Source organism: Fukomys damarensis, unplaced genomic scaffold (genome assembly GCF_012274545.1).
Source record: "Fukomys damarensis isolate Sample0158 unplaced genomic scaffold, DMR_v1.0_HiC HiC_scaffold_39, whole genome shotgun sequence".
Taxonomy (NCBI): domain Eukaryota; kingdom Metazoa; phylum Chordata; class Mammalia; order Rodentia; family Bathyergidae; genus Fukomys; species Fukomys damarensis.
The window spans coordinates 55,965,263-55,980,651 of NW_022900951.1; the positions used below are offsets into that span (position 1 = coordinate 55,965,263).

The window sequence follows — 15,389 nt, forward strand, 5'->3', positions numbered from 1 at the left end:
TTTTTTCCAGCCAGGATTGAACTCAGGACCTTGTGCTTGCAAGGCGGGCATGGTTCCACTGAGCTAAATCCCTGGCCCTGAAAAGCCTTTTTTTTTTTCTTTCTGAAAAGCCATTTTATAATGTGAAGATGGTTTCTGTTTTGATTAATAACCATAAGGAAATCTAGTCACCAGAACTCAGACCAGACTAGCTGAGAACGAGGGCTATTTGCTTCCTGCAGATTAAGGGTATTTTGTATCAGAGACACAAGAGGGAACACCCTGGGCTACCAGCAGAAATACCTCAGTTTCCACACACTGGCCAGCATGCAGGCAGTAAGTCCTTTCTCTCCACATTCATTCCAGGACACACTTCTTGTCTCCTTAGAACAGGAAGGAGAATTGGTGCCAGCCCACCCAGGTCTTAAATGTCTCTTCTTCCTTCTGGTCTCTTCTAGTCTCTTATCTTCTCTCCTCCCCTCCCCTCCCACACTCCACCTCTTTCCTCATCTATGTCTTCCCTTTCCCTCATCTCCAAAAGGCGGCATGGTGCAGTGGAAAGACCATAGGCTATGGAGTCAAGCAGACCTGGGTTTGAATCTTGCCTGTAGCATTTCCTGGCTGTGTGATGTGAAGCAAGTCACTTTACCTCTCTGAACCACAGTTTCCCCATCAACGAAACAGGAATAAGGATAGTACCTATCTTATTGGGGTGTAGGAATCAATATGGCAAAAAGTAGTGGAGTGTCTGGCACATGGTAAATATTCAGTATATGGTAGGAACTAATTATCATTTTTATCTCAGTTTTCTTCTTCCTCTCTCTCTCCCTCCCTCCCTCTTCCTCCCTCTCTCTCTCTCTCCCTTTACTCTTTTCTCTCTTGCTTTCTTCCCTCCGTCCCTCCCTCCGTCTTCTGGCTCTCTCTACATCACTGAGCAATGCTTGCTGCTCTCAAGACTGCCCACAGGAATCCCATTGCCATTAACCAGGGCAGGGGACCCCAGTGAGCAAGGCCGGAGGGAAAGCTTCATCTTGCATTTTCTCCTGTGGGAATCAGAGTCAGCTGAGGCCCAGCTTGAGCCTGCCCGCTGGACCCTGGTAGCTCAGGCCTGGTGTCCCTGGTACACATTGATAACCATGAGTGCTGGCAATGTCACCTTCATCTTCAGTACCTGCCCTTGCTCTCCAGCTCTACATGCCTGTGTACATATGTGAAGCCCCTTCCTCCCAGAATGAATCCTTCCCTGAGTGGGTCTCTGGCTCTGTGCCCTGGCCCACCTGCTGTGACCCCCTTCCTATCTGGGAAGGGAGTTGGTTGAGAGGGGCTGTTGGGGACAGGGAGGCGGGGCAGGAAGGTGCAGGGAGGCCAGCACAGCAGAGGCCTGCGCCACCATCATCCTGATTAAGGTCTGGGCCTCAGCCCACCCATTCCCTCAGTTCTTGCCATCCCTCCTGCCTGTCCTGGGCCCAGGCCCAGAGCTGGCTTGCTGGGCCACACTGCAGTCATGCTGTTTTTGAATTCTCTCTCTGTTTTGTTCTCTGTTCTGTGCTGTTGTGTCTCCCCGTGTCTGGTCCCCAGGATCCGGAGCTAAGAAACAGGGCGAGGACTTAGCGGATAATGACGGGGATGAAGATGAAGGTATTTGGGGGCTGCAGGGCGCGGCGGCTGGTGCATGGCACAGAGCCCCTCCCCTTCTCAATGGGGAGAAGCCCCGTCTGTCTGTCTGTCCGTCCGTTGGTGTGTTTCTGTTCCTGTACAAGGCTGCTGAGCCTCCGTCTTTGGCCTCGTTGGCCCCTGGGAGCTCCGGGGTGATAGACACGGCTGGCAGGAGCAGGGGACCACAAGCAGAGCCAGGAGGAGGGCATCTTCCTCACCCTGCCCTTCACCCTCCCCCATCTTCTGTGAGCAGCAGGGAGAATGGTGAGCAAGGGGGAGGCTGAGGAGTGACACAAAGGACATTGGATGGTGAGCAGACACTGGTGATTCATGGAGGAGAGCCCTGCGTCTCACAGGGAGCCTATTCTGGGAGCGAGGTCCAGCGGGATGGCTCCTGAGGAACAAGACAACAAAAGGGGCTTGAACATCCCCAGTCTTCTCCCAGAAAGCGAGAGGTGATCACCGAGCTCGGGGCTGCAGTAGGTTCAGGGCAGGACCAGAAAGACTATGGCTAACACACCAGGCTGAGGCCAGGACACCACAGTTGTCAGTAGATGTCATAAGATCCCTGGGCAATGATCGGATCAGCCGTCCTCCTTGGGGTAACAGGTTCGTTCGTTCTGCAGCAGAGAGCATTCCAGTCTACCTCTGCACCCTGGTCCTGTCCCTTCACCAGTGGAAGGGCCAGACAGCTCAGAGGGACCCACTGGTGACGGGTAGGACTGTGTGGTGTGGCAGAGAGTGTTGGTCCAGCTCACAACCCAACAGGCTACAGGCAGAGGCGGTAAGGCCTGGAGCCTTTTCTTGACTGCCCCAGGACTGACACCATGCTGTGGGCCTGGGAGAAGCCATTTGATGGGCCCTGGTTGAATGGCCTCTCGGGGGGCTCCATTTTCATCTAATGGTGACAGGGTGCAGGCTCTCCTTAGTTCTGCCCCATCCCCAGTGTTTCCAGTTAAGTCTGCCCAGGGAGAGTGGGGTAAATGGGCATGTGGCTGAAAAACCATGTCAATAAGATGCCTCCCACCCCATCCCTGCCATTCACTTTTTCCTCACATCCTTCCTTGTTCTCTCCCTGTGCCACATCTTATTCCCACCCCTCTTGTCTCTGTCTGCACTGGGGGGCCAGCAGCTGCCAGTGGCTGTTTTTCCATGTAACTGGTCTAGTTTGGGGGTTTCAGGGCTCCCCAGCCCCTGCTCTCTAAAGCCATGTCAGGTCCCAGGACTCCTGGATGCCCAGGGCAGGGACTCGTTGGATACAGCTAAAAGACAAGCCCTTCCTCTTCCTACTACCCCACCACCAAAGCCCGACCACAACCCATCTAGGCCTAGCTGTACCTGGCATGCCAGGGTACCTTTATTTGGGAGGCATTAAAAATCTGAATCTTTGAAAACATCACCGAAGTTCAACTATCTCTGGCCCATGCTTGAGCTCTGGGCTAAACAACCCATGAGCCCTGCCCTCCACAATGGTGATGGTGTGTCCTGGCACCTGGGATAGCTTTGCTGCCCACACCCCCCCCGGGCTGGTGGGGGTGGGGGAGGAAGGGCATTCTATCCAGCCTGTGTCTCACCCCTTCTCCTTGCAGACATCCGGGACAGTGGTGCTAAGCCCGTCATGGTCTACATCCATGGAGGCTCTTACATGGAAGGGACAGGCAACATGATTGATGGCAGCGTCCTCGCCAGTTATGGCAATGTCATCGTCATCACCCTCAACTATCGGGTTGGGGTGCTAGGTATGGTTCCCTGCAGGTACCTAAAGGGAAGGCTGGCTTCTCAAGGGGCAAGAAAGAATCCTAGGGAGTTCAAAATCGGCTATTTGTATTCTCCGGCTGATGTTAATGACCATAGTGAAAATGTTGTTATCCTATGACCACGACCCAAGTGCTACGGGCACCTCTTATATCCCCAGGTTCTATCTTGGCATATTAGATGCCACTGGAAATCCAATTCAAACTTCAAGCCAAGTCTCCCAGGCTTTTTTGGGGGGAGGGGGGCTTGGCTGAGTTTTGTGGAGTTCATTAATTTTCTAGTGTCTTATTTTCATTCCTATCCACCCAGCTCCAAATTCCTAAATACCCCATACAGTGCTACTATGGGGATACTATGGGGATCCCAGATATGCAGGAGGCCAAGGCAAAAGGATCGCAGAATCAAGGCCTTCTTGGGCAACTTACTGAGACTCTGCCTCAAAATAAAATAAAAATGATTTAAGGATGTAGGTCAGTGGAAGAGCACTTGCGTAGCATGCATGAGGCTGTGGGTTCAAATCCCCAATATAAAAAGCCCCATATACATACATACACAGACATTCCTTCCAGTCCACTCCATGTCTATATGCTAATGTACCCTCACGTCTGACCACACACCCCCTGCTCTGTCCACCCCTGTACATATAGGCATTTCTCACTCACAAAACATACATGCATATAGTTTTATATCCATCCACATCCACAGACCTCCTTGTACATGAACACATTCTCTCCCACCACTCCATATACACTTCACACATAGTCTCTACCACACACATTTTTTTTTTTTTTGAAGACAGAGTCTCGCCATGTGGTTCAAGCTGTCCTTGAACTCACTGTGTAGCCCACGCTGGCCTCAAACTTGTGGTGATCCTCCTGCCTCAGCCTCCGGAGAGCTGCAATTACAGGCATGCGCCACCATGCCTAGCTCCACAATACGCATTTCTACATACCCACACTATACATTCCACATCCACACAGACTCCTCTCACCTTCCGTACACACATACAATTCTCCCATACTTCTCCTCACACTTCTCTATCCACATTTACTCCCATCTACACCACACATGCCCACACTCACACTTCTGTCTGCCCCATGTTTACACTTCACACAAAGACCTACACCCTGCGCATCCACACCAAAACTCCATATACTTTTATAGGGGATGGTAAAGACAGGGTCTTGCTATGTAGTCCAGGCTGGCCTTGAGCTCACTATGTAGCCCAGGCTGGACTTGAACTCACGGCGATCCTCCTGCCTCAGCCTCCTGAGTGCTGGGATTACAGGTGTGCGCCACCATGCCAGGCAAATACTCCATATACTTTGTTTTATTTTATTTATTTATTTATTTATTTATTTATTTTTGGTACCAGGGATCGAATTCAGGACCTTGCACTTGCGAGGTAGGTGCGGCACCACTGAGCTAAATCCCCAGCCCTCATATACTTTATTTTATTTATTTCTCTTTTTTTGTACCGGAGATCGAACTCAGGTCCTTGTGCTTGCCAGGCAGGTGGCGGAACCGCTGAGCTAAATCCCCGGCCCGCATATACTTTAAGTGCACACAGATATTCCTTCCACCACCAACATGCACACACTCATATCCTCCTACACATCCCACTTCTGTTTTTACTCCGCACACCCACATGGTGCACATATATACACATCTGACCCTCACCTTCCTCATGTAAGCACAAACCAATAGTCTGCTCCACATGCATACACCCTTACCCATGTCTATGTGATCCCCCCATATCACAGATACTCCACACATAACACCACGTTTCTACTTCCACTTCTGCAATCATCCCATCCACTACAATTATATTTTCCCCCACATATAAACATCCATAGGCCCTACATGCATGCACACATACATGTGTGCATACACATCCTCCTCCCACATACACACCCATGTACCTAGAACATCTAACACACACACGTGTGTGTGTGCGCCTCGCATGCATGCGCCCATGCCCCTCCTACCCTCCTATATTTGCGCACCCCATATATACATGTGCGCATTCCTTTTCCCTCCACACATGTATCCCCATTCATTCCCACCTCATTATCATTATATATACGTACTCCTGTGCATACACACTTCCCAAATGCTTTGTTTGTTTTTAAGACAGGGTCTCACTACATAGTCCAAGCTAGCTTTGAACTTGCTATGTGCCCCAGGCTAGCTTTGAATTCATGATCCTCCTGCTTCAGCCTCCGGAGTGCTAAGGTTTTAGGCATGCACCACCACTCCTGGCTTCTAATTTTTTTTTCAGATACTCCCATACACGCTTCCCCCCACATACTCTACTATGCACATGCTTGTTAGAGTGATTCAGGCTGTCCCTCTACCCTGTACCTTCCTTGATGACCACCAGTGCTTTATTGCGGCCAAGGTTTTGAGGTAAACAAGTGCTCTTTCATGTGTTTACCCAAGCTCCACATCCCTGTACTTGCATGAAGAAGCCCCCTGCTTATCTAGAGGGTGTGTGTCCTCAGAGTTCTAGTGGGGTCTAGGCTGTTTACGGGCCTGGTGGCTATTAAGCCTGGTTTATTCCACAGCCACTTAGGGGGAAAGATCTTATTTTAATTTACTCTTGACTCTTGCTGTGCCAGTTCCAATCGCAGAGGCCCTGGTGCTACATTTCACTTCTGGATGTGGTTGTATGCACGGAATGGTGATCTGCTGTTGATTTACCCTTATTACTATGTGTGATAGGAAAATACTATTTGAGGTTTGGGCTGAAAAAATTATATTCCCTGAAAAAAGCGGAGTTTGTGTCTCCTTTGGTGGCTCCTAGGACACCAGGTGTGGAGTACAGGGCACTTTTTGGCCTCTCCACAGTCTGGTGAACTTTGAATCTCATAGTTCTGTCCGTGCTCCTGTCTCCCTGCATTGCCTCAGATAACTGTGGAAAACCTCTTGTAAGTTCTTTCCTGATGAGAAAGGGAGCTGAATGGCATGACATCATGAAGGCGGCTGTAAATGTGTATAGTAGGGCTGCACAATTCCTAAACAGTGATAAATGTACAGACTAAATCACATACAGATACGCAGAGACTCATGATATTTGATGGTTGAAAGCAATTTTGCTAATTTCTTTTCTTAGAGTGATAGAAAATATCCATTCAACTGCTTTTACAAATTATAAACACACAGCTCCATCCTATCAGATTTATTGGAATGCACAGAGAATACTAACAATGTGTTTCAGCCCCATATTAGCAGACCAACTGGGAATGGAGGAAAAGACAGAATAGGTGAGAGGACAAGAGGAGCAAATAAAGAAGAGAAGAAAAGAACCTGGGAGAGAAAAGAGGATGGGCACAACATGGGAAAAATGAAACAGAGAGGAGGAAGAACAGACACATAGGATTTAAGAAGAGACAGGATTTCACTAGGATTCAAGGCCTCCAGAGTATCAGTTGAGAGCTGTGGGCTGCACAGAAGCTAGTGCTGGCAAGCAATCCATGTGGTATCCTACTTGATGATTACTCCACAACCCTTTGGCTGCTGGATTCCTTAAGCCTCTCTGTGAGAAGTTCTTAACCTTCTGGGGGGTCATGGACTCTTCAGAGATTCTGGTGAAAGCTATAGACTCTCAATAATGCATTCCCATACTTATAGAAATTATTTCACGTGTCTCCCTGAAGCTCACCCATGAAACTCAGGCTAAAAAATCCCACTTTACAATCTCCTCACATGGAAATAATCAGAACAGCAAATTACACTTTGGGCTTATGAGCCAGTTAATATTATCCCGCATTCAGAATTGAGATTTGGACAGAAGTTCCCCATCATTTCCTGTGTGCCCTGAAGTTCCTGGTCTGAAACACAAATATAATCAATAAGCCAATGATTGCATTCTAGGCACATGCAAGATGTTTTTGTCTCTCGGCACGAGATGTAGAACATGATTTGTCCCTGACACTTGGGGATTTTGCTGTGTAGTGGAGGCTTTATTGTTTTGTTTCCCAAAGCATGCCAGGATTGGTACCAATATGGAACCCCAATCACATACATCCATTTACCCTCCCTCTTTCCCAGCTTCTCCTGAGCCCAAACAAACATTTCTCTCAAAGGTGCTTCTCTAGACATCTTGGCTGATTCAAGTATGTTGAGAATATCGCAGGCTAATTCATGGATCCCCTTTGAGCTGGGGACTGAGAAGCCCCCACTGGGCTTGGGGCCAACAAAAGAAAATGATTTCAGCAGGATATAGGATGTGGATATTCCTGAGGCTAAAGAAGTAGGGGCTTGCCAAGTTTTATTCCAGATTCCAGAATTAATTTGAGCCTACCTCCTTCCTCAGATAACCTCCAGGCAAACTGAAAACCTGGTAAACATCAAACCTTGAATGACACAAATATCTGGTTTTGATATAATCTGCCAGATTCCCTCATCTTCCCTTGACAAGCAGCTTACCATGTACTGCAGTATAAACTTGGGCCCAGGGAGACTGGTTCAGATTTATTCTGACAGTTGACAGAGTTGGATATTCCAGCCTCGCTTCTCAAATAGTTTCCAGGGATGGCTGAGATACCAGTGACTGCTCTCCCAGACCACCGTGTTTCGTGTGCTCCAGGTCGGTCATGTTTCACTGCAGTTATCTTCCCGAGCCTGTTGGATACAGTGCTTGAGGCAGGACTCTTGTATTAGGGCTCACTGGCATGGCACCGTCCACATGCTTCGGTGCCCCTTCTCTGGAGGCTCCCAGGACTACAGGGAGTAGGAAGGGCTTTTGTTCCTAACCCAGGACATGGTCCAAGTTCATGGTGAAGAAACCTACTACATACAACTGCATGCTTTTCCTGGGAATTAGGACAGACATATTTGACACATTCCACTGGAGCCTTGGCAAAGACTGAAGGCAAGTCTTCTATGAGAGAAAAGGAAAAGAGAATATGAAAAGAGGGAGGGAAAGAGGAGAAAAGAAAACTAACAGACATGCATCACGATTTTTACCAGAGGGTCTCAAGGCTTGGGCAGCTGAACTGGGTCTTGGTCAGCATAGTTAAGACTGGCAGCAGCAGGTTCAGTTTCTGAATGGGCCAGGTGGAGGAGAAGCTGGTTCCTTTGTCTGGAGTAACAAAAGCTCCTTGGTTCACTCTCGTTCAGGTTTTCCCTAATTTTTCCTCCTTTCCTCATCTGGAATCCAGAGCCAGGGAGAACTTGTGACTAGGTCTTAGGAGGAATAGCTAAGTACTTCCCACACTTAATTGTATCAAAGCTAAATTAATGACATAGTTAAAGAAGGTAGGACGAGCTCTTCTGCAGAAGCTAGGTAGAAAAGGATTCAAGAAAGACAGTGATGAGGTCCTTTGCCTGCTTGAGTCTAAATTCTGTCCTTGCCAATGTACTGCCAGACCACCAGGAAGCTCTCTGTGAGCTGAGGACAACTTCTCCAATATGACCTCACTCCAAGTTGATTCCAGGTACTGTGAATGAGCCTTTCAACTGTGGAGTCAATAAATACTGACCCAAATGTTGGTTTCCAATGTGTAGGAGCACTGCAGTTACCCACCAGTAAAGAACTCTTCCAAAAGCCTAGCCTAGGAGAAGATATAACCTTCCAAGGAAGCTAAGGACAGAGAAGAGAGATGAAATAAGGCAGGAGGATCAGTCTAAAATGGGGAGGGGTATAGGACATCTCTGTGGGATAGCCAGCAGGTGGGCGGGAAGGTAGTCTCCATGACAACAAGTCTCCAAGGCAGCAAATCCCAGCAGGTGGGTGGGAGGTAGTCTCCATGGTGACACATCTCCTCAGCAGCAAATCCCTGTGGGTGGGCAGGAAAACCTGTTACTGAGGTTACATGGTTACACTCAGCCCTGACTTCCTCATTTTTCCACCAGTTGAAAAAGATGGTCTAGCCCACTGGCTTCTCAACTTTTGCAAACACCAGCATTACCTGGAAAGCGCGTTAAAAATACAGATTGCCGGGCTCCACCCCCAGAGTTTCTGATTCATTAGGCTTTGGAGGAAAGGAAATGAGGACCCCCTCTGAGAATGGGTGTAAAAGGGCCGTCCAAGGTCCAGAAACGTGGAGATCGATGAATTTGTACAGGAAAGGCAAAGAGAGCTTAGAGGATTGCTGCCTTTGGGGATGAATCTTCACTTCAGAGAGAGAAGGAAGGAGAAATAAGTGACTGTAGAGCTACAATCTGCTGGGTGTGTGCTCATTTTATCCTTGCTAAAACAGTATGAGATATTTTTATCCCTATTTTGCAGAAGAGGAAACTATGACCCAGAGATTTTGAATACCTTGTCCAAGACCACGAGGCTAGAATGTGACAGAGCCATGATTCTAGCCAAGGACTTTCTGACTTTTAAATCCCTTCTCTTTCCACAAATGTTAAGATCATGTCCCTGGATAGTAGTATGTCAGAGCACAGGATGTTAAGTTATGACCATTTGCAGTTTCTGCAGTTTGACTCTCCTCCCTGGAGGAGGCAGCCACTTGTAATGATCTGGAGATCTCCCCTTCCAAACTGGGTGATGAGTGGGAGGCAGGAAGCCATCCCTGCCTATTTTAGTGGTGCTGGACCTCACAGAAAGGATCAGTGGTTTATGTTAGCAAGGTGGGAAGAGCTGTGTGGCCCATGGCTATCCTGCTAGGTATAGTGGTGCAAGCCTGTAATCCCTGTAATCCTAGTACTAGGGAGGCTGAGGCAGGAGGATTGCCATGAGTGTGAGGCTGCCTGGGGTACATAGTGAGTTCAAAGCCAGCCTGAACTACAAAATGAGACCGTGTCTAAAAAAAAAAAAAAGAAAGAAACAAAGAAAACTCCTGCCTATCATCCTAACCCAAACCCTTCATCCTTCTGCCTTCACTATCCACATGCCCTTTGTTGAATCTAGGTTTCCTGAGCACTGGAGATCAGGCTGCCAAAGGAAACTATGGACTCCTTGACCAAATCCAGGCCCTCCGCTGGGTGAGTGAGAATATTGCCTTCTTTGGAGGAGACCCTCGCCGTATTACTGTCTTTGGCTCAGGCATCGGCGCATCCTGTGTCAGCCTCCTCACACTGTCACATCACTCTGAGGGTGAGTAGCTTTGGGGCAAAACATGGACTAGCCAAATGCTGCCTCTCCGGCCTTCCAAATTCCAGGATGCCCAACTCCATGCCCTAAGAGCAACCAGGGGAATCAGTTCCACCCCCATCCCCCCAGGGAGAGATGGAAAGCAAGTGGTTCTCTGGGGGAAGCAGCACTTCTAATGTGAGAGAGGGAAGGAGAGAATCCCATGTACATCCAGAGAGAGCAAGGTACTCCTTCTGACATGGCAGCTTTATTTGGGACCAGTGGTGGCGAACCTATGGCACACATGCTACAGTCGGCTGTTTGTTATCATTGAAAGCTCTAGAAGGTTCTCCATCACTGGTTTGGGACACCGCACATCGTGTGCCTCTCTCTCTGAAGGAACAATCGTTCTTTGTGGGCAGGGGAAATCTTTTAGTATGAGAAGGTCATGTTACTTCAGAGTTAAGATCTAAGGTGGAAATTAGTTTTTAGGTGTAAGAAACACTCATTGTCTGCCTTTGTCTCTGAAGAACAAGTCTGTACAAGAGGAGGAATGTTCTTGAGCAGGAAATGATTCTGAAGTGAGAATCCCTGGACTGTGAGATGGGCTTCTTCTACAGTCTGTTCTGTGCTGTACAACACCCCCAAGGGAGACTCGTTTTTTAGCCTCTCTCTTGGTGGTGGGTCCCTCTGCCAGTGATCCTTCCAAGGGGCTGAATGGGCCCTTTTTCACTTGACTGGGATTATTCTCTCCATCTCAAAACTATAGAGAACATTCTATCTCTGAGATGCAAAGCTGAGCTTCTCATGAAGAAAAGATCTCCCCGAAATCTGTGCCTGTTTCTGAAGTAAGGAAATCTATGAGAGAGGACACATTTTTTTCTTTGAAGTCAACCCCATGAGTCAGTGATATTCTCACAGGAAGACTTGCAGCCTGTCTTTGAAGAAGACATGTCTCTCTCTGAGAGAGAAGAGTCACCTTCTCTGACTTAGAACTTCTCTCTACTCCTCCAGAGACTGCTCTGGTGAGGGAAGATTAAGATCTGCATCTATAAAGAGAGAGGGGACTGGGGCACATAGGTCAGTGGTAGAGGACTTGACTGGCACGCACAAGATTCTGGTTTTGATTCCTAGCACCACACAGAAAAAGAAAGAAAAGAGAGAGAAATAAAGATTTGTTCTCTTTGCCTTTCTGAAATTCTCTCATAGAGAATAATCTCTGGAAAAATGAAGCTCTCTCTTCAGTAGTAATCTGTGTTCTCTCTCTACTACCTATGCAAACTGCCTTTCTCTTAGAGCAATGGAATCATGTGCCTGAGGCCAAATTTCCAAAATTCCTTGGAAATGCCGGGCTAGGGAGAGAATGACACCCTTTTTCCCCCCCTAGAGGGGGAAGAATCATCTTCTTTCTGAGTCCGGGAGACTGATTCCCTCTTGGCCAGGGGAAAATCTGGATGTGAAGCATCAGTAGCTTCAGCAAAAGGAAAGCCTCTGCTGAGACTACAGACTGAGGGGGCACGTGCCCAGGCTTTCACACCTCAAGGCCTTTGCCCTTGGGATCCTTCCTGAAACCCCCAGAATTTGAGGCTCTCCCCTGCCTGCCTTTCTCATTTCTCATAAAAAAAAGACCCCTTTGTGGTGTGAGTGCCAGCTCCCTGGTGGTGCGCTGGCACAGAGCTGGGCCCAGCTGGGCAGGAAGCAAGAGGAGGAGGATAAAGAGAGGGGAGGATAAGGAAGCTGATGTCTGGGACCCAAGAGGTTAATTTTCCCTGGCATTTCCTTAACCCCCAAGTTACCAGCCATTACACCAGGACAGGCAGGCAATGGAGGAATCAGGCAGAGGCTTAGTCAGGGATGGGGGTCAGCAATCCCTTCTCTGGTCCTAACCTGTCATCCTGTCAGAAGACTCCTTCCTCCTTCCTAGACTATTCAAATCTTAGGGCAGCCTCTGTGACAAAGGAATAAGGTGTGTAACGGCCTATGTCACATGACAGATCTGACCTGATGCCACCTATCTTCTGTAGGGCTTTTCCAGAGGGCCATCATCCAGAGTGGCTCTGCTCTGTCCAGCTGGGCTGTGAACTACCAACCAGTAAAGTACACCAGCCTTCTGGCAGACAAAGTGGGCTGTAACGTGCTGGATACTGTGGATATGGTGGACTGTCTTCGGCAAAAGAGTGCCAAGGAACTGGTAGAGCAGGACATCCAGCCAGCCCGCTACCACGTGGCTTTTGGGCCTGTGATCGATGGTGATGTCATTCCTGACGACCCTGAGATCCTCATGGAACAGGGCGAGTTCCTCAACTATGACATCATGCTAGGTGTCAACCAGGGTGAGGGTCTCAAGTTTGTGGAAGGGGTGGTAGACCCTGAGGATGGTGTCTCTGGCACCGATTTTGACTATTCTGTCTCTAACTTTGTGGACAATTTGTATGGCTATCCGGAGGGTAAAGACACCCTGCGAGAAACTATCAAGTTCATGTACACAGACTGGGCAGACCGTGACAACCCTGAAACCCGCCGTAAAACACTAGTGGCACTCTTCACAGACCACCAGTGGGTGGAGCCCTCAGTGGTGACAGCTGATCTACATGCCCGCTATGGTTCACCTACTTATTTCTACGCCTTCTACCATCACTGCCAGAGTCTCATGAAGCCTGCCTGGTCAGATGCAGCTCATGGGGATGAAGTACCCTATGTTTTTGGTGTCCCTATGGTAGGTCCCACTGACCTTTTCCCCTGCAACTTCTCCAAGAATGATGTTATGCTCAGCGCTGTTGTCATGACCTATTGGACCAACTTTGCCAAGACTGGGTAAGGAGCAAATGGGTTTCTTTTCTTCATCGGGACCCCAGCATGTCCTCCCCTCCACTCCCCTATCTAACTTCTTCCTTCCCACAGTATTCCCCAAATATTGCTGGTTAATCCCTTCACTCCCCTCCCTGCCTCCTCTTTTTGAGATTTTATGCCATTTCCTTCCAAAATTTTGTCGAGCCGGGCATGGTGGCACACTCCTGTAATCCTAGCATTCTGGAAAGCTGAGGTAGGAGAATCACAAATTCAAGCCCAGCCTGAGCAACTTAGTGACTTAGTGAGACTTTGTCTCAAAATTTAACAGTATAAAAAAGGGATTCAGGGCCAGGGATTTAGCTCAGTGGTTCTGCCGCCTGCCTTACAAGCGTGAGGACCTGAGTTCTGAGTTCGAGCCCTGGTACGAAAAAAAAAAAAGAATGCAGATGTAGTTAACAGCAAATGCCCTGAATTCAATTCTCAGTACCATAAAACTTTTGTCGGTGTTGAAGGGCTTGGAAGCAGAGGTGGTAACTCAATGGTAGAGCACTTGCTTAACATGCCCAAGGCCCTGGGTCACATTCTCAGCACCACTAAAGAAAAACTGTGTTGAAGCAAATAACTCCCTTAGCATCAGGACTCAGTAAGGGTATGAGTTACTGACAGAATTGTGGAACTCAAGGTTAGCTGGTCAAAGGCTAAGTGAAATAGGAATAAAATACATTTCAGAAACAGTCTCTAGAGGGCTCTTTGCAAAACTGGGCAGCTGAAAAGATTGATAGATGTATCTGGGTGTGGAGGCTCCTGTCCATAATCCTGGCATGCTGGAAGCCGGAGGCAGGAAGAGCACAAGTTCCAGCTCAGCCTGGATAATTCAGAAACTTAGCAAGACCCTGTCTCAAAATAAAAAATAAAAAGTCACTCAGTGTGTAGGAACTGGGTTCAAACCCCACTACAAGAAAAAAAAAAGATTGATAGATGCTCAGCATGGGAGGAGAGAAAGCATCAATAGCCTGATCCTAGTGGATAAGCATAGAGAAGAAGGGTGTGCTTTCCATGATGTCCATAGTGGGACTAGGAATTCCAACCCCGGGGGAAAAGGGGCCGTGGACAAAGGGAGGAACCCTGAAAAATAGGGAAATGGTGGGAATTTTTGGACTCAGGAATAGGTTTGTAGGGGTAGGTGTGAGAGGAAAGTAGCTGGGCCTTTCTTTTATCCAGGTAGAGTGGTGACCCCAGATTTCCATGTGGTATTTCAGGGATCCTAACAAGCCAGTTCCCCAGGACACCAAGTTCATTCACACGAAGGCCAACCGCTTTGAAGAAGTAGCCTGGTCCAAGTACAATCCCCGGGACCAGCTCTACCTTCACATCGGGCTGAAACCAAGGGTCCGCGATCATTACCGAGCCACTAAAGTGGCCTTTTGGAAACACCTGGTGCCCCACCTGTACAACTTGCACGACATGTTCCACTACACATCCACGACCACCAAAGTGCCGCCCCCAGATACCACCCACAGCTCCCATATCACCCGCAGGCCCAACGGCAAGACCTGGAGCACCAAGCGGCCAGCCATCTCCCCTGCCCACAGCAACGAGAATGCCCAGGGGTCCTGGAACGGGGACCAGGATGCAGGGCCTCTCCTGGTGGAGAACCCGCGTGACTACTCCACTGAATTAAGTGTCACCATCGCTGTGGGGGCCTCCCTCTTGTTCCTCAATGTTCTGGCCTTTGCTGCCCTCTACTATCGCAAGGACAAACGACGCCAGGAACCCCTGCGGCAGCCTAGCCCCCAGAGGGGAGCTGGGGCCCCTGAATTGGGAGCTGCTCCTGAGGAGGAGCTGGCAGCTTTACAGCTGGGCCCCACTCACCACGAGTGTGAGGCTGGTCCCCCCCACGACACACTGCGCCTCACTGCACTGCCCGACTATACCCTGACCCTGCGGCGCTCACCTGATGACATCCCACTCATGACCCCCAACACCATCACTATGATTCCCAACTCCCTGGTGCAGACTTTGCACCCCTACAACACCTTTGCCGCAGGGTTCAACAGTACCGGGCTGCCCCACTCACACTCTACCACCCGAGTATAGCTCCAGCCCAGAGCACAGCTCACCTCCCGGTCCCTCCCTCGACACACACACCATACCACACACAGGCACGCACACACAGACGTGT

General features: G+C 49.0%; 1 protein-coding gene across 4 annotated transcripts in view; it reads left to right on the forward strand.

Annotated features, from left to right (window-relative positions):
* Positions 1–15,383, forward strand: part of Nlgn3 (neuroligin 3) — a 19,807-nt gene extending 4,424 nt beyond the window's left edge. For 2 of the 4 annotated variants that reach the window (XM_010607926.2, XM_010607927.2), the window contains 5 exons: positions 1,558–1,617; positions 3,225–3,374; positions 10,256–10,441; positions 12,442–13,231; positions 14,467–15,383. In XM_010607926.2, the coding sequence (XP_010606228.1) occupies positions 1,558–1,617; positions 3,225–3,374; positions 10,256–10,441; positions 12,442–13,231; positions 14,467–15,304 (2,024 nt within the window). In that variant the 3' untranslated portion in view covers positions 15,305–15,383. Of the gene's footprint in view, positions 1–1,557; positions 1,618–1,944; positions 2,091–3,224; positions 3,375–10,255; positions 10,442–12,441; positions 13,232–14,466 lie in introns of those variants that run through there. The other 2 variants (XM_033760251.1, XM_010607928.2) reach the window with 2 other exon arrangements.
* The last annotated feature ends 6 nt before the right edge of the window (positions 15,384–15,389 follow it).